The sequence below is a fragment of the Nicotiana attenuata genome, chromosome 8 (assembly GCF_001879085.1).
Source record: "Nicotiana attenuata strain UT chromosome 8, NIATTr2, whole genome shotgun sequence".
Taxonomy (NCBI): domain Eukaryota; kingdom Viridiplantae; phylum Streptophyta; class Magnoliopsida; order Solanales; family Solanaceae; genus Nicotiana; species Nicotiana attenuata.
The window spans coordinates 4,381,955-4,399,109 of record NC_031996.1 but is presented as its reverse complement, the minus strand read 5'-3'; the positions used below and the strand labels follow the sequence as shown (position 1 = coordinate 4,399,109).

Below are 17,155 nucleotides of genomic sequence, written 5' to 3'. Positions count from 1 at the left end.
TTTTCTTGAGTAAACTATCTTTTACAAGTCAGCATAATCAAACATTGAAAAGAAATTTCTTCAATAAAAAAATTGTATAAATATTTTTTCATCATGGAAAATACCCTCCAAAAGTAAGTTAAAAAGTTGTGCTAAAATTGTATGCAAACATAAACTTAGGAAAGAAAGCTCACACAAAGTCAATTTTTTAAAATATTCTTTTTCACTTAACTTGAAATATTTTTTTCTTAAAATATTATTTAATTCATGTAAAAAAATACTTTGTTAGTAATTTTATTTACGAGACTGAATTTACTCCAAAACAAATTCACACTATCCAAATCTATTGACCCAAACCCCAATAGTAAGCGTTACAACATTGATAAAAATGCTTTCAATATTTCTACTATACCCCCAACGACCACCTGAACATACACAAGAAATCTAAGGAAACCGCAAAGACAGAGGAAGAGAAAAAAACACACACACACACACTCACAGAGAGGGAGGAAGGGGAAAAAACACATACGTACACACAGAGGGAGAGGGACAGAGATGAAGAAAGCAGGGGGAGCAGAGAAGAAAAAGGTAAGGAGATCACAAGCTGTCGCATCCAACACTGATTCTCCTTCTAGGGTAATTCCACTCTAATTTAATCCAAATTAATTGCATAAATATATCCAATTTTGTAGTTTTTTGTTTTGTTTGATTTCGTTTTTTTGGGGGAAATGGGTTTGTTTAATGGGATGGGAACTACTCTTGTATTTCCCCCAATTAATTTGTGTAAATGATCTTGTTTTAGGGAGTAATTTTGAATTGTATACACGGGACTCATAATTCCTAGGGTTCAAAATCATGTCCAGGTGACGGGTTTATGGAAAATGGGTTTCTTAATTTGGACTTTTTCATGCATTTCTCAACAAAGAATTTGTGGGGAAAGAAAAAGATCTTGTTTTTAGGAGGTAATTTGAATTGCATACAGTAGGATCGGATGTCTTAGGGTTCTAAATCCTTACAAAGTTGTGGTCTTTTTGGAAAATGGGTCTGTTTAATTTCAGAGTTATGGGGTACCTGTGTTGGTGGGATGTAGCAGGTACTCTGTAGAATAGTTGTGGTGCGCACAAGGTGGCCCAGACACAACCGTCATAAAAAATGGTTTTCTTACATTTCCGAAAAGAGTTTTTGAAAAAGATTTGATTTTAGGAAGTAATTTTGAAATGTATAATCAGGAGGTTTTAAAGATCATAATCCGATCAAAATTTTAATTGAATATTTTCTTGCATTTTCCTCGAAGAATTTGTGAAGTTGATTGAGATTTAGTGATTTTGATTGGCATGAGATGAGTTTAAAATAAATGGAGTAACGTGGTCTATGAGGATTCGTCTAGCCGACCCTAACTTGTTTGGGGCTGAGACGTAGCTGTAGTTAAGTCATTGCGACAAAGAGATTTTGAACTTAAAATTTTGGTATTATTTCCGCTAGCGTGTGATAGAGGGTATCCATTTCTGCTAGCTGAAAGTGTGAATATTGCAAATATATTTCTAGGGATTGAAAACGAACTTTTGCTTTCTTGGATCATTTTAACTTTATATTGTCAACTGATTGTGGATGATTTTGGGAGATGAGAGAAATTTGCGAAGGTGTTTGGTAAACTTGCAGTGGACTAAGTATTGAATGATAGTTGGCACATGTTGAATTGTTTTTCTAATTGGGTAGTCGGGATTCATTTTTGTCCTGTGTAGTTAATGCGTGATTCGTTCCGCTCTATTTAGTTTGCGAAATGTATTGGATTTATCTTAAATCCTTGAAATGAACTAATTAGGACTAGCACTATAGGGGATACCTTCTCGTTTTCTTTTTCTTTTTTTGGGGTTGTGGGTAGTTTCACTTTTGATCATCTTGCTGAACTACACTATTAGTGGACAATAACCATATTGGCACCCTTGAAAAACAAGATGAAAAAATAAAGGTTCTTGTCATCGAATATACTGAGACGTGCTCAGCTTCGTCCACTCTCCTCCTACCGCTATTTCTGCCCTTTTTATTTTATGATGCTCATACTCATGCTATTTACTTTGAGTTTCAGAAGCAAGCTGCAAAAAAGGATGTCTTCCAGCTATTTGCCGAGAAAGTTAGAGATCATAAGGACTTGGTGTCACGTTGGGCTGTTCTACAGGAAACACGGGTAGAGTATTTCAGAGGAAAAGATTTTGTTAGTTTTGTGAGAAATCATTTAGAACTGAAAGACATACTCGAGTTGGATAGAAGTTTGGAACCAGAAGATATTGCCAACATTCTGCTTAAGAAGAACCTTTTAGTCCGATGTGATCGTGTTGTAAAAACTGTTCGGCCTGGCAAGAAGAAATTGTCTACTTTTCCAGCGCATTTGGAGATATACCATGTGAGTTCCTTTCTTGATTCTATTACTAGTTATTTTGAGATATTTCTGGCTTCCTGTCAACCTTGCCCTATTCAGTTATAAATACATTTGTTTTTACTCTTTCCGTGGATTAGTAATGGCTTTGAAATTTTGTGTATTTGCTTAACGGAAGTGTGATCATAAATTTAGCATGAACATATATTTGCTATTCTTTATCCACACAATTAAAAAAAAACCAATCATATATTTGCAATACAGCTGATGCTTTTGCTTGAAAGGGCATGTATCTAATCTGTGGAACATCCATTTGTATAGTTTACATGTCTTATAGCCTGTTTGGCCAAGCTTCTTTTGAGGCAAGATCGCTTTTTTTGGTCAAAAGGGTTTTTTTCTAAAATTAAGGTGTTTGGCCAAGCTTTTGAAAGGAAAAAAAGTGCTTTTGAGGAGAAGCAGAAGCAGTTTTGGAGAAGCAAAAAATGTAGCTTCTCTCCAAAAGCACTTTTTTGAAAAGCACTTTTGAGAAAAAATACACTTAGACGCAGTTTTTTAAAGCTTGGCCAAACACTAATTTTTGTTCAGAAGTGCTTTCAAATTAATTAGCCGAACACAAACTGCTTCTCACCAAAAGTACTTTTGAGGAAAAGTACTTCTCAAAATAAGCTAATTTTTGCAGCTTGGCCAAACGGGCTATTACTGTGGCTCCATTCCAAGAAATCTTGAATCCTTTGTCATTTTTTCTATAACACGGAAATCTCCAGGGGCCTGTGGTGCACGGTTCAAAACTCAGTGGATCCATCTACCCTTCTCCACTTATACTAGACTTTTGCCTGCAGCAGGGTTGAATCCATGACGTGCGCCTGACTCACACATCATGCGATGCACTCTTAAATCCTTTGTTATTCATATGTCCTACATCTGGATATATACCAGAATCCTCAAGTAAAAATTAGTTGATGCATGCAATTCCTGATAGTTACTGGAGTACTTGTTACCTTGGAATCTGTAAGAAACAAAAGTAATCTTTCTGCAGATTTATTTTATAAGTCATGCTATTCACTGATTAAGAAAGGCTTTCTTATAAACATCACAACCAAAAGGAACCGAGGACGTCTTATTCTCTATCCTTTCACCCATAATTTTCCTTGCTCTGTTGCTAAAATCTTCTCCTTTCTTAAATCGGAAGATAAGAATGATCACCATATTTGCTGATGGCTTATATTATTGTCTCAGATTTCCTCTTTCTGTAAGTAAGCTATTCCCAATTTCCTATTTTTGTCAAAACCAAGTCTACACTCTATCAAAAGCTAGACGTCAAATATATGGTGTATTTATCTATAGAAAGCTTATCCTTGTCCTCTTTAAATGTTCTTGACTTGGATATACTGACCTTTTTATTCTGTAACCCTAGAGTAATGCATTTTACATGGTATTTCTGCAGTTTTTGAGGTTATGTCTTCACCTCTGTATGCAGGATCAAGTATTTTCTGAAAATGACGCCTTTTTCGCGTGGACATTCGTTAAAAGAAGGCCCCTGTGGCAAACACTTCTCTCATTCTGCTGGCCAGTTTTGACATTAGCAATCTGCTTGTTTCCTGTGTATCCCCATCAGGTCAAACTGCTTATACTCTACTCCTGCGCTGGTCTCCTCCTCCTTATACTTTGCCTGCTTTTGTGTAAGTTTCTGGTGCCTATTTCAGTTTCATCTTTTGTTTGTCTTCTGATTTTAGAGAAATATGATAATGTGGTCGTGAAACCTGAAATTATGGCAGTTTCTCATAAAGTACAAACAAGTAGCTGTTTTATATATCACATCGAAACCAAATACTTTATTTGAATGACCAAAGCAACAGGTTCAGGATGTTCGCGTTGTTTAGATTATAGCTAGTTATGTGGGGATTATAATGCAGAGATTGTTTATGTTGTAAATAATAATATAAGAATTGCTATGCGGTAAATACTAATGCATGGATTGTTATGCAAGGATTGCCTAACATACGAGCATTTTTGTCTTTAGATAATCTTATCCACATAGTGATAATACATATTACACATTCTATTCCGTGTTAAATAATACATAGATTCCCAAGTAAGTTGTACGGAAATTAGTAAAGAGGTGCACAAAAGAATTGTATTGTTGGTTGCTTGGTCAGTTGATATTGTCCTTGTCAAGTTGTTTGACCAACTCTTTTGAAAGTTGTGGCTTATATAAGCGGTCTGAAGTGATTCTGTTGATAATTTCTTAATTAGTACTGCATAATGAGTAGATTAAAAAGGAAAAGTACCTAGTTGTGGTGTGTCTTTTGGCATTATTATCCTAGCAGCTGTTTGTGGGTTATATTTAATAGATTCAGCTCACTGTTAAAATGTATTGATTCGTCTAGGTAGCAAATATATAGGGCACTAGGTTCATGTCAGACACGGTCACGAAAACACAAGAGTTGGAAATAATATCGTATGTTATTTATCTAATGGATGTAATTTATAGCAAAGGACCCCTAAGTATACTCAAGCCAACATCCTGAAACTGTCGCTTTAGTTCCCATAAAATCTTTGTTTTTTTTTTAGTACATATAAATCATGCCCATCTAGCTCTGTCTAGTATATCTTCGCAATGCTATTTGAATTAACTGCTATTTGAAAGAATAAATTGATGGTTACCGAAAAAGAATATGCCGATGCTTGCAGTGAGAGCCATGGTCTTTGGTGCTTTTTGGATTCTTCTTGGCAAACGAGTCTGGCTTTTCCCCAACATTCTTGCTGAGGAGGCAACACTCAAAGAATTGTTCCAGTTTTGGCCCCAGAAAGATGAGGGCGAGCGACCTAAGTGGACTGCGAGGCTCTTCTATACAATTGTAGCTGTGGTGGCTATTTTGATCCTGAGGCATCATGCTCCTGATGAGGCTGCAAGAGCCAGGTTTGCTTACTTGCACTTATACTCCGATACCTGTTTGATGATTTATGAAAATCCAGATACAGTGGGAGCAAACTTTATCTGTTTTATTACGATGATTTTCTATTACCTTATATAATGCATTTTATGTACTTGTAACGTATTACTATTTTATACTATGGTATATATTAAACATTAACTGCAACTTTTGGAAATTGAATCTAGATCCATAAATTTGCCAAGAAAATTTGCAAATCCTTACTAACAGCGAACCTTTTCTGACATAAAAGAAGAAGAAGAAAAGATCAAACACCAATTGGATTGAACTAGATCTAGCTTAATTTTCTTAAAATTTAAAATAGGATGGGATCAGATGTTATCATGATCTTAAATTTTTCAAAGATAGTATGAGACTAGGAAACTAAATCAAGAGCAAGAAAAAGACTGAATGATCAACCTATGCATAATGACGATTCCAGAATACCAATATCTACGCAGCTACATTAGCAAATAATGTGGAATCTTAGTTTTGTAATTATAGACTCAATTTGCTTAACTTGGCAATTCTGATGAAACTATGTTGTAAGGTTTGAGTACACACTACCCTCCCCAGACCCCACATGTGAAAATATACTGGGTATGTTATCGTATAATCTATTGATTTGTTCTACAAGGATACGAGAATGTTATGCACAATTGTGATTTGTCCCTGAAAAAGAATTCCTTTCTTGCAGGTATCAGAGGCGGGTTTCTAACATTATTGACGATGTACTAGAGTGGTCTCCAAGTCTGGCTTTGTCGGGCATGATGGAAAAGCAAACTGTGATGAACGTTACCGAGCCTTATGATAATGTAACTGATAGCAAGGGTAGTGATGAAAAGGTATTTTCCCCAGCTGATGTAGATGATGAATCCACACCCAAAGAAGAAGTTGAAGAAGTCTCTGAAAATGTAGAAGATAGTGATCATCAGAAAAACTTATAATTTATACTATTAGAACATGTGCTTTCAGGGAAGCAGCAGATTGCAATTTTTTATTTCTTTCCTTCCTCAACTTTTACTTATATGTTCAATATGTATCAGTGTAGAAGTTTGTAGTAAAGTCGACGAGAATAATTTTATTGTTGTAGAATTTCATCTTCCATATATGATACTTTATTTTGGACTCATGGTAGCTGCAAACTGCAAATTTCGAAGACCAAGTGTTTTGAGTTGTGTTATGGTTCCTCATTGGAACATTTCTGAAGTAGTATCAGGACTTCGTCTTACAAAATTTTAGAAAATATTCATTTTCTTTTTTTTCCGGGTGAAATACAAAAATAGCCAAATTTACAAGTGTAATTGAAAAATAGTCACAGTTTCAAAAGTAATTTTACTCACTCTTCATGTAAAAATAAATCTGAAATACTGTTCAAAATCCGGAAAATATTCCAGCATAATATACTGGACTAACGACATAATATAGTAGAAGTTCATACTCAGGTGCACCAATCTCCAATATATTATGTTGGAACTTTCCGTGTTGCGACAAAATAGAATCTATTTTTCAATGACTTTACAAATGCTGGTTATTTTTCAATTACCAGTCCGAAAACTGACTAGCCAGTGCTATTTCACCTTTTTTTCCCTTCAAAAATTTAGTTGATTTACAAGCAGACACTCAAAAGATCAATCATGCCTATTTAAGGTGAATAAGTATATAGTTATGTTTACGTGTTACATACGTTCAATGTTCTCGAGTAATTAGACAGCGTAGAATATTCTTGTTGGTCAGACATTCTTTTAAAACCAACGACTGCTCAACAAATATGATCTTCATTGTAGTTGTGAGTTTTGCACACCTTAACCATTGAAAAGGCAAATTAAACCTCAAGAAAATAAACAAAGTAAAACATCATTGGACCATTCACCTCAAATCTGCCATTGTATCCTACCATATCTAGCTCCCTAATCAAACCAAATTCTAAATTTCTGCAAAAGTAGTGAAAGGAAATAAGACAAGTATACAAACAAAACAACCCCTTTACATGGTCTTCTAAACTGCAGTAAATGGCCAACTATAAGCCTACTAAACAACTTTCTAACACTAGTCCTACTCTATCTATTTGTACAGAAGGGAAGAAGTAGATTTCCAAGCAATGCTGCAACACTGCAACGCTCGTTGTCTCTATGCTCCCGTGAACACTAAAGTAAAAGCCAAGAATGATTTGCCGCCCAGCTCAAAGAAGCCAAGAAATGAAACAAAAACTGTAAACTTTTCTATCCATACTCGAGCCTCGTTGCAGTGCAAAGGCTGGTTTAGACACGAACGTCTCCCCAATTACTTGCCAGAGGAACCTCCTTCCCTGCTTTCAGCAGACTGGTACTCATCTTTTGATTCCTGAAAGCTACTTTGATTTCCATAACTGCTACCATTGGAATAAGAATGCTGATGCTCGGCCAACCTTCCATTTACGTGCCTATTTTGAACATCAGCAGCATTGAACTGCAAAGGTTCAGAGCCCGATGAACTCACATAACCAGTTCCCTTAGAAGCATCAGCATCTGTCTTTTTGGCAAAACGTCCTCCGGAAGCCCTTGCCCTTCTCAGTGCATGCTGATGTCGAGACTCGTGAAGATATGGCTGTAATATGAGGAAAGGATACAGTATCATTGCCTTGAAAATGCACCAGATCATTAAATTCGGAAGTGACTACAGAGGACATAATATTATAGATGACATAGTGGAACTACTAAAAATTTCATATATCAAGCCTGAAAGTTGTGCCACCCAATTCCAGCCCATCCCATAATCTTGCCAATGTAGTTATAGGGACGGATAATAATAATACTCCCCCGATTCCATTTTACGTGACACTCATTCATTTTTAGTCTGTTCCAAAAAGAACGACACCTCTCTATGTTTAGAAACAATATAACTCTATACTTTCAGTTTTATCCTTAATGACAGGATCTTATGGCCACAGAAAGTTAATGGCATGCTTAAACCACATGTTCCAAGTCTTTCTTTCCTTCTTAAACTTTGTACCCACTCAAAGATCTTCATATTAATTAAAATGGAGGGAATAGTATTTCTATAAAACTAATGGTACAAGGTTTCCTTTTTCATAAAAAAAAAAAGGGTACAAGTTTTCCTTTTCAATGAATTACGAACTCCTGTAAAAGCTGGAATAGGAAAAGTAGAAGGAAACAACAGTTACAAGCAAATAAACCTATTTGGTCCCACATTTATCAAAAGGGACAGTGACCAAATTTAGCGTTGATGGCCTTTATTTCCTCGTAGAAAAGGTGTATTGAGTTAGAGGGCACTAATGCCATATACTTTTTACTTACTTCAAAAAGAATATATCATCCGTTTTCTGTCCTTTTTTCCGATAAGGACATCAGTTCTTTGTCCTCCTCCATTGAAATATAAAATTCTTCATACAGCAGAATTTCATTACATACTGTTATAACCAGTCAGAAAATATGGAAGTCCCATCAGCGCCTAAGACAGATCTGCCTCTATACCAATTGGATTGGTACAAGCAGTTGGTCAAAGATTATATATCTCCAGAACACTTGCACTATGTGGTAAGTACTCGTAAAAGGTGCCAAACAATTTCCAGACAGAAAGGGAGGAAAGAGAAAATGGAAAGAGCGGCCTGTGGGTGGAGCACATACTAACCTTCCTAGCTTTTATCTGCTTCTTTTCAAGTTCTGCTTTGGCACGTGACTGTCGTCGCTGCAGGATCCTTCGATACTGCTTAGCATTAACATAAACAGGTTCTTGAGCCATTTCATGTGGCAAGGGCATCCTTGCATAGTGCATATCAAGTACATGTGGAGGAACCTAAATAGTTCAACAATATGTAAGGACCTCAAAAAACAAAAATATTGCCATAAATTAGAGCTAAGATTAAATAATGCTCATTAGACCAACCAGATCAGACTTAAGCTGACATACTGATATTTTTTCATGTCATTTTTCACTAGTGTTATATGTTTTATTTTGTTTTTCTAATCAAATGGAACAGAACGGATGAATTTGAGAATTCATTTAGCCAATCCAACTTGTAAAAGAGGAATGTAGAAACAGGTGAAATGCGAAATGCATCTTAGAGCTCTTTTGGCACAAAACGCTCCAATAGGTGATTTTCAACAATATGTCATAGACGAGTCATTCATGAAGCGAAGATCGAGCAATAGCCTTTATTTCCATGGGATTCAGCTTTCTAAGTTGAGAAAAGAATAGAGATGCAGAAATGCGCACGAGCTCACATCTTCAGCTTTCAAGATAAAAGAGGGCAAAGGGAGTATGGTCTGTCAATGAAGTGGGTTATAACCATGAAGTCTCAGGTTCACTTCCATTAGGTGATTTCTTCCCAAGCCTGGTGGATAGAGTTACCTGGTACCTCTTGATAGTGAGAGGTAGCACGCATCCCATGGATTTAGTCGAGGTGCGCGCAAGCTGGCCCGGACACCACGGTTATTGGGAAAAAAAAGAGGCCAAAGGGAACTCTCTGAGGATTCTCAGCAAAATAAGAGGAGGATTTGCATGTCAAGGTGCTAAGTGATTCAAATTCAAAATGCTACTATCCTGGCAGTTAGAAAGAGATGTTACTGATACAGGCTAAGGAGTTGTGCAACTGCTGCTCTCTGACCAATTGTGATTCGAAGAATATACAAAGTCAAGGGTGTTGGTTTGGCAAAATGATCATATGAAGACATCATGAAAAAGGGCACAAATAGATAGAAAGAAAATTCCAACCCAAGGGTATCCCCGGAATGAGAGATGATATGCTAGTACCTAACCCTAAAGAAAAAACAGACACGCATCGTGTACCATTAAAAATGAATATCAGAATCAGTGACAGCTTAGCTTCATCTTTTAGGACTGATCGCTAGCGCCTGAAATTAAGTAGAACCGAACAAGGAAATATTCTTCAAAGAGATGTCAAAGAAGACGCATAGCATCATATGTTTGAACTAAAATGATACCAAATAAACTTAATGACTTAACAAGCAGAGAAGAGTGTCCTTTTATACTACTCAATTCTGCGGAAGACAGTAACCCGTATATAGCAACAATTTTCATAAGAAAACGCCAAGTATATTGATTAGGATGGAAGGCGACCTTGTAAACTTTGTAAACAAGTGTTATATAGTTTACACTTGACTGTGTTGGTTCACTTATAACGGAATCAAAGATGCTCTCACTAACCTCCCACCCCCAAATCAAGAATCCAAACTCCCTTACTGACAATGAGTTGTAACATCTCTCCTTGTTTCTAGATTTCCCATTTGCGCAAAAGCACAAGCTTCCTTTTCAGAACCGTTTCGCTCCTGCTAGTGCTACAAGAAACTCTTAAGATTTCTTGTATTATAAGATTGAACTTAGGTAAATTTTTCTCAGTCATTCTTTAAGTAATGAGTCTTTCTCAATCATTCTGGTTGGAAATTTAACGAAGCACTTAAACGTAGTGCCTGCAACGCCTAATAATGGCGCTGGTGTAGTGCATCCATAGACGTACAAATCAGACCTAAAACTTCCACAAGAATGGGCTATCCCAGTCTTCCTGAACAATAGCGGAGAAAGTAATACACTACCAAAATATATTCCAAGGCAGTAAAGCACAAGCTCTTGACAGCAAGTAGTGTCTGAGAAGATGAGTGTTTCTAAAACAACGGTAAGTGACAAAAAGCTAGTAGAGGCTCAGCAGCAGACAAACACACATATATGATTTAACACTTTCCAGAAACACCATAAACAAGACAGAAGCAGGTATCCAGCACTGACAATACCCCCGGTCACTCAAATCAGCAGCATGATCAATAATATTGTCTGAGAGTGTGAGGTTATCTTTCACTTTGAAGAGCTTAGATGAAGTATTTGAATAAGGAATTAAAAACGTGAAGTTGACTTGAAAATTTAAATATGTGCATACCAAAGGCTGGCCAAAAGCTGTCATCATCCCACCATAGTATGGATCAACGTACGGATTAGGAGCACAGGCCTGGATGTCAATCAAACAGAATAACTCTCACATTAGCCATATGACATTATCAATTCAATAACTCCATAAAACAGATAACTATAACAGATCTCAAAACCCATAGAAAAGTCAAACATACTTACTATAGAGTGCCCAACAAGTTCAAGCTGTTGGGTCTGTGTTAGGGTGCCATCAAGTTTTGGAGGTATGGTTGGCGCAGCTGGCTGAAAATTTTGATCCGCTTGCCCGTAACTCCCATCTAATCTTGAAACAAGATGTCGTTAACACCAACACATTTAACTAGTATAACAATATCAATAAGATTGCTTTTCAGAAAATGAATTAAGTGATACAATTACGGGCAGACAACAAAGGACAATTACTTAGTAATTTTCACAAAAGGTAAAGACAATTAAAAGATATTTTTTTGGAAAAAAAAAGGAGGAACCTTTAGTTTTTAATTTTTTTAATTCTTTCTGTTATCATTTTCAAAAAAAAAGTCGGAACTTTTATAAAACCAACCAATCACCAAAGCCAGACCTTATCCATATGTTAACGACCATGATTGTTTTATCATTAACAACATTAAAAATTGAAGAGATACCTGCATGCAAAGGTACAATACTTTGTGATTTTTCAGGAGCATCATCATCCTCCTCATTGATTCCACCATCAGACTGTGATTGGCCATCCATAGATTGTTCCAATGACGACGAATCTGATGCAGTTCCCCTCATCAACCCAGGGGAAACAGGATTATAACCAGCACTATTCCACCAAGGTTCAGAATACACAGCGGAACGTGGACCATTATAAGCATTGGGTTCCTCCCGATTCGCGCTTTTGGTATTTGATGGCATACTGCCGTAGCTTTATTCAGAGATTTCCGCAATAGAGTGTCCTGATTGCAAGGACAACAAACGAGTTCAGGAAATCGGGTTCAGGGAGTTTACATCTAAAGAGAAGCACTGCATATGCAGTTCCAAGTCCAGCTACTGAAAACAACACATTCAGATAACTTCTAGATCTACACTTTTATGGAGGAAACATGGGATTTGCTGACTAGAATTTAACAATCATGGCCTTCATTTTCACTTGGAAAAACACTTTTATCTTTTCAAGTCTTTTGTCCAAGTGATATATGTGCATCTTTTAGTAAGTTCAAAACGGAAAGTACAACAATAACAAATGTGCTTCAATCCCAAGCGTAAGGAGCCAAAAGCTTTTTGCTAAATGGAATAAAGAGGAAAAAAAAAGGTAAGAAACTTTACTCTCCAATATATCAATTACACAAAAGTGCCGGTCTAAAATAACCTCACATCTAGCAACTAAGTAGGCACAACTGCCTAAAAGCTAAAGCAGAACCCTTAAAGCACTTTTCAAATTTACATTTTTCACAAGTGGAGGTATTTCTATATCAAATTGCAGAATTAGGACTATTTTTTTTTGGGTAATTAGTTAAGACTATTTGATTGTCCAAGTAAAGTGACATTATGAACCTTTTGATCAGAGATTAGTCAAGACTTCTCATACCAACAATACTCTTTCTCATAAGATATAATCCTCAACCCAAAAAGGGAAGAAAACGTAAAGATAGAACAACTTCTTCAATTTATAGACACAATGCAAAATCCTTTTCCCCCCTTAAATCTTGCACACAAAAACTAAAGAAACCCATATTATTTAAATTTGTAGCAACTTCCACGGCCAACAAAAACCCACAAAAAGCAGAGTGATTCCACTGGTAAATGAGGCATTTCGGTTGCTCGAACTACCTGGAACCTGAGCAGACTATAATCAATTGACATGCAAGAGAAAACACATCGTTTTATATTAGAACTACCTGGAACTTCAGCAGACTATAATCAACTGACATGCAAGAGAAAACACGTCGTTTTGTATCAACCATCTTTTTTTTTTTTTGGAACTGCTGGTGTCTGGACCGGCTGACTATTGCATTGTATACCTTCTACCTTCCACCAATATAGTTACCTAGTAAACCCACTACCCACCAAGGCTTAGGCAAAATGGAAAAAATGACCAAGCATGTTGTCTCTGCTGAGTTCAAGGTCTCCCAAACCTTTCATCTCATTTGATTGACCGTTAGGCCACATCCTTGGATGCCTTAACTCGTGGCAATATCACCCAAAGGGAATAAAATCCACCCCGGCTGGCAAACACCACTTCAGCTCCTAAAACAATGTCGCCGAAGCTCATCTGAGGCATTAAGACCTTGAAGCGACATGAATCTGTGCCGGGGCGCTTCACATCGCTTAAGCAGCACCTCAGTGCAGGTGAGGCGCACTAAGGTTTGTGCCTCATCACCCAGGAACCCTACCTTGGAACAAAAATGGCGCTAGACAACATATAACTTGGTAAAGAAACATATTCATTGTCAAAGAAAGGTTACGAATGAATTTATTGTTTATCATAAAAAGAAATTTAAAAAGTCAACACAAGACTAGTCATTTAACCCAAATTAGAAAATTCAACTGAATCTTCCAATCGAAATCAAAATTATATGGTTTTTACCTTACTTTACATGTTTTATTTGATATATTTCACTTATTAGTAATTTTCTCGATTACTTTTTTCATTGTTTGTATTGGTATATTCTTTTCTTGCGTTACATATATATGTGTGCGTTATGATTTTGTTTTTCTTCCTTGTGCATTTCTTTAGTAAACACCCTTTAATTAATTAAGGGATCTTTCTACAAATAGCCGGTCGTATTCATGGTTTACTTTTTCTAGCAATATAAATTTATACATTGATTATACATAATTATACACATATAATACATAAATTATGCATATATTATACCTTCACCGGCTATTTTTAGTTTAAGCGATTGGGTGAGCTGCTATTCGGGTTAATTCTTCATTGATTAATTGCAATTAAAGTCCCAACAGGCTCTCGGCGCTTTTAGCTTTTCACAACATTATTTGCAAAGAAGATCAAAATGCCAGCTAAAGAATGAGACGCCCCTATTGATAGAATTATCACATCTCACTTGTATCAACAATCACACCTTCGACCTTCGACCAACCCCATCTAAAAATTCAAGAATTGTTATTACCTGAGAGGGACTCATCAAATGAGAATTCATGACCTCCTAGGAGCTTTCATAAAGAGCTTCTTCGTGCACAATTGTTATCGAAGTACAGTTATGATTATTTTGTTCTTTATCCATAGAAGAACAAAATTATGATTATCGGAAACAACCTCTGTACTTCACCTGGTAGGGGTAAGGTCTGCGTATACACTACCCTCCCCATAACCCACTTGTGCGATTATACTGGGTATGTTATTGGTGTTGTTGTTATCTATAGAAGAACAAGATTAAAGCACCCAATATCCCTAACAGACCATGATCAGAAATGGATTAGCATAACCTAAACCGACAAATTCTAACACAATCCCATATACAAATGCATAATAATAGCGCCTTTTTCATGAAATTTAGAATTACCCAGCTCCCCCAACCCCCCACCCAAAAGAAAGAGCTCCAGAGTCCAGTATGACAATCAAAGAGGGAAAACAAAAAACATACATTCACACAAACACATAACAAACACGCATATTAGACAATATATATCTTGGTAAAGAAACATATTCATTGTCAAAGAAAGGTTACGAATGAATTTATAGTTTATCAGAAAAAGAAATTTAAAAAGTTAACACAAGACTAGTCAGTTAACCCAAATTAGAAAATTCAAACTGAATCTTCCAATCGAAATCAAAATTATATGGTTTTTAACTTACTTTACATGTTTTATTTGATATATTAAACTTATTAGTAATTTTCTCGATTACTTTGTTCATACAGTTGTTTGTATTGGTAGATTCTTTTCTTGCGTTACATATATATACGTGTGCGTTATGATTTTGTTTTTTTTCCTTGCGCATTTCTTTAGTAAACACACTTTAATTAATTAATTTCAATTAAAGCCCCAACAGGCTCTCGGAGCTTTTGACAACATTGTTTGCAGAGAAGATCAAATTTCCAACTAGTAAAGAATGAGATGCCCCTATTGATAGAACTATCACACATCTCACTTGTATCAACAATCACACCTTCGACCAAAATTCAAGAATTGTCTACACCTAAGAGGGACTCATTGAATGAGAATTCATGACCTCCTACGAGCTTTCATAAAGAGCTTCTTTGTGCACAATAGTTATCGAAATACAATTATGATTAGTTTTGTTCTTTATCCATAGAAGAACAAGATTAAAGCATCCAATATCCCTAACAGACCATGATCAGAAATGGATTAGCAAAACCTAAACTGACAAATTCTAATGCAATCCCATATACAAATGCACAAAGATAGCACCTTTTTCATGAAATTAGAACTACCCAGCTCCTCCCACCCAAGAGAAAGAGCTCCATATGACACACACACACACACACACACACACACACACACACCAAGGACGCATAAAGATTGTGACTTTTTCAAAAAAGTTATAATTAGCAATTTCAAATAAAGAGCTCCAGAATGAAAATCAAAGAGGGAATACAGAAAACCCAAAGATTCCAACATAAGCAAATATATTTTTTTAAAAATTGTGCCTTTTTCAATAAATTAGAATAACTCATTTCAGAAAAAGCTCCGAAATCAAAATCAAATTGAGAAAACAGAAAAAAAAAACATGGATTCCAACAGAAACACATATCAAAAACCACATAAAGATTGTGCCTTTTTCAATAAATTACAATTACCCAATTCAAAAAAAAACTCCAAATAGAGAAAATACAGAAAAGAACCATGGATTCCAACACAAACCCATATAAAAAAAACACACAAAAATTGTACCTTTTTAAGAAATTAAAATTACCCATCTCATGAAAAAGCTCAAATCTTTAGAATTGAAGATGAAAAAAATAAACGGAAAAAGGAAAAAGAAACTTACCCGTACGAGGATATGAGAAGAAAGAGAGAGAAGTGAGGAGTGATTAGTGATTGGTAAAAGACACAAGCCCTAGAATTTTGGGTTGAAAAAAAGGGGGCAGAATTGAGAGCAGTCAATTGAGTTCTATTCCCCTAGTGTGACGAAATTATTATGGATAAAAATGTAGTACTAAAGTTACATATATATATATATATATATATATATATATATATATATATATATATATATTTACTACTTAAATTGATGATGTAAACAGAAAAAAAAGTGAACGTAAAATCTGAAGAGTTGATAGAGTCAGCTGTGTAATAAGAAAAAGAAAAAGATTAAAAAGAGAAAGGATAGAGTCACAGTCACCTGTTGGAAAATCTAGAATCCGTACCCCCTCGAAACGACGAAACCTCTCTCATCTACACATGTCCAAAAGGTTATAAGCTTCTTTTTCCTTTTTTTTCTGTTTTTCATTAGGAGTGAGCATAGTTTGGACAAAATAGAAATTCCATTACTTTTCTATTTTTTGGTTTGGATTTTCAGATTACGGATTAATTTTAGATTTAATTTTTAAAATTTTTGGATTTCGGATTAAATATTTGATACTTCGAATTTTTGAATATCCGAAAATCCAAATTTTTTATACTTTATATTTAGTCCATTATCCATATGCTAATAGTAATAAGTTTAATATCCTAGTCATCACATATTATCTCATATACTTCAGTATTAGTTATTAAGTTATTGTCAGAGTACTTTCTATTTGGACATGGTTTTACTATTGCTATTTCTTATCGGTCGTATTAATGTTTCTATTTCACTTCCTTGATAATAATTTCATTACTTGGATATTTTTCATGCAACTTAACATGAGTATTTCATTTGGATATTCGTTCTTGTAAAAAGAATAAGCATCTCAACTTATAGGCTCAAAATCGAAAATTTAAAATATCCAAATCGATTAATCTGAAATAGAACTTAAAAAATTCCGATCCAATCCGAGCTTATTTGGATTGGATTCGG

General features: G+C 35.5%; 2 protein-coding genes across 3 annotated transcripts; one reads left to right on the top strand and one right to left on the bottom strand.

Annotated features, from left to right (window-relative positions):
• LOC109230777 (translocation protein sec62) lies at positions 351-6,418 on the top strand. 2 transcript variants are annotated; one of them, XM_019396205.1, is made up of 5 exons: positions 351-567; positions 2,066-2,380; positions 3,831-4,032; positions 5,045-5,273; positions 5,984-6,418. In XM_019396205.1, exons 1-5 carry the CDS (start codon positions 535-537, stop codon positions 6,231-6,233), a joined length of 1,029 nt encoding a protein of 342 aa, XP_019251750.1. In that variant the 5' UTR covers positions 351-534; the 3' UTR covers positions 6,234-6,418. The 2 variants fall into 2 exon arrangements, with proteins under 2 accessions (XP_019251750.1, XP_019251749.1); XM_019396204.1 differs by having other exon boundaries at positions 351-615.
• LOC109230776 (nuclear transcription factor Y subunit A-1-like) lies at positions 7,071-16,301 on the bottom strand. Its single transcript, XM_019396202.1, has 6 exons — positions 16,145-16,301; positions 11,829-12,125; positions 11,368-11,483; positions 11,177-11,245; positions 8,917-9,081; positions 7,071-7,872 (listed from the first exon to the last, which is right to left on the bottom strand). The coding sequence occupies exons 2-6, from the start codon at positions 12,082-12,084 to the stop codon at positions 7,570-7,572; spliced, it is 909 nt and encodes a 302-aa protein (XP_019251747.1). The 5' UTR covers positions 12,085-12,125; positions 16,145-16,301; the 3' UTR covers positions 7,071-7,569.

Bases quoted from the DNA above. Each gene is read 5' to 3' on its own strand.
- LOC109230777 (XM_019396204.1), top strand. From the start codon at position 535: ATGAAGAAAGCAGGGGGAGCAGAGAAGAAAAAGGTAAGGAGATCACAA. The intron at 616-2,065 runs GTAATTCCACTC...TTTGAGTTTCAG, and splicing joins ACACTGATTCTCCTTCTAGG to AAGCAAGCTGCAAAAAAGGA. The intron at 5,274-5,983 runs GTTTGCTTACTT...CCTTTCTTGCAG, and splicing joins GATGAGGCTGCAAGAGCCAG to GTATCAGAGGCGGGTTTCTA.
- LOC109230776 (XM_019396202.1), bottom strand. From the start codon at position 12,084: ATGCCATCAAATACCAAAAGCGCGAATCGGGAGGAACCCAATGCTTAT. The intron at 11,484-11,828 runs GTATCTCTTCAA...TTTCAAGATTAG, and splicing joins TATTGTACCTTTGCATGCAG to ATGGGAGTTACGGGCAAGCG. The intron at 11,246-11,367 runs GTAAGTATGTTT...ATTGACATCCAG, and splicing joins AACTTGTTGGGCACTCTATA to GCCTGTGCTCCTAATCCGTA.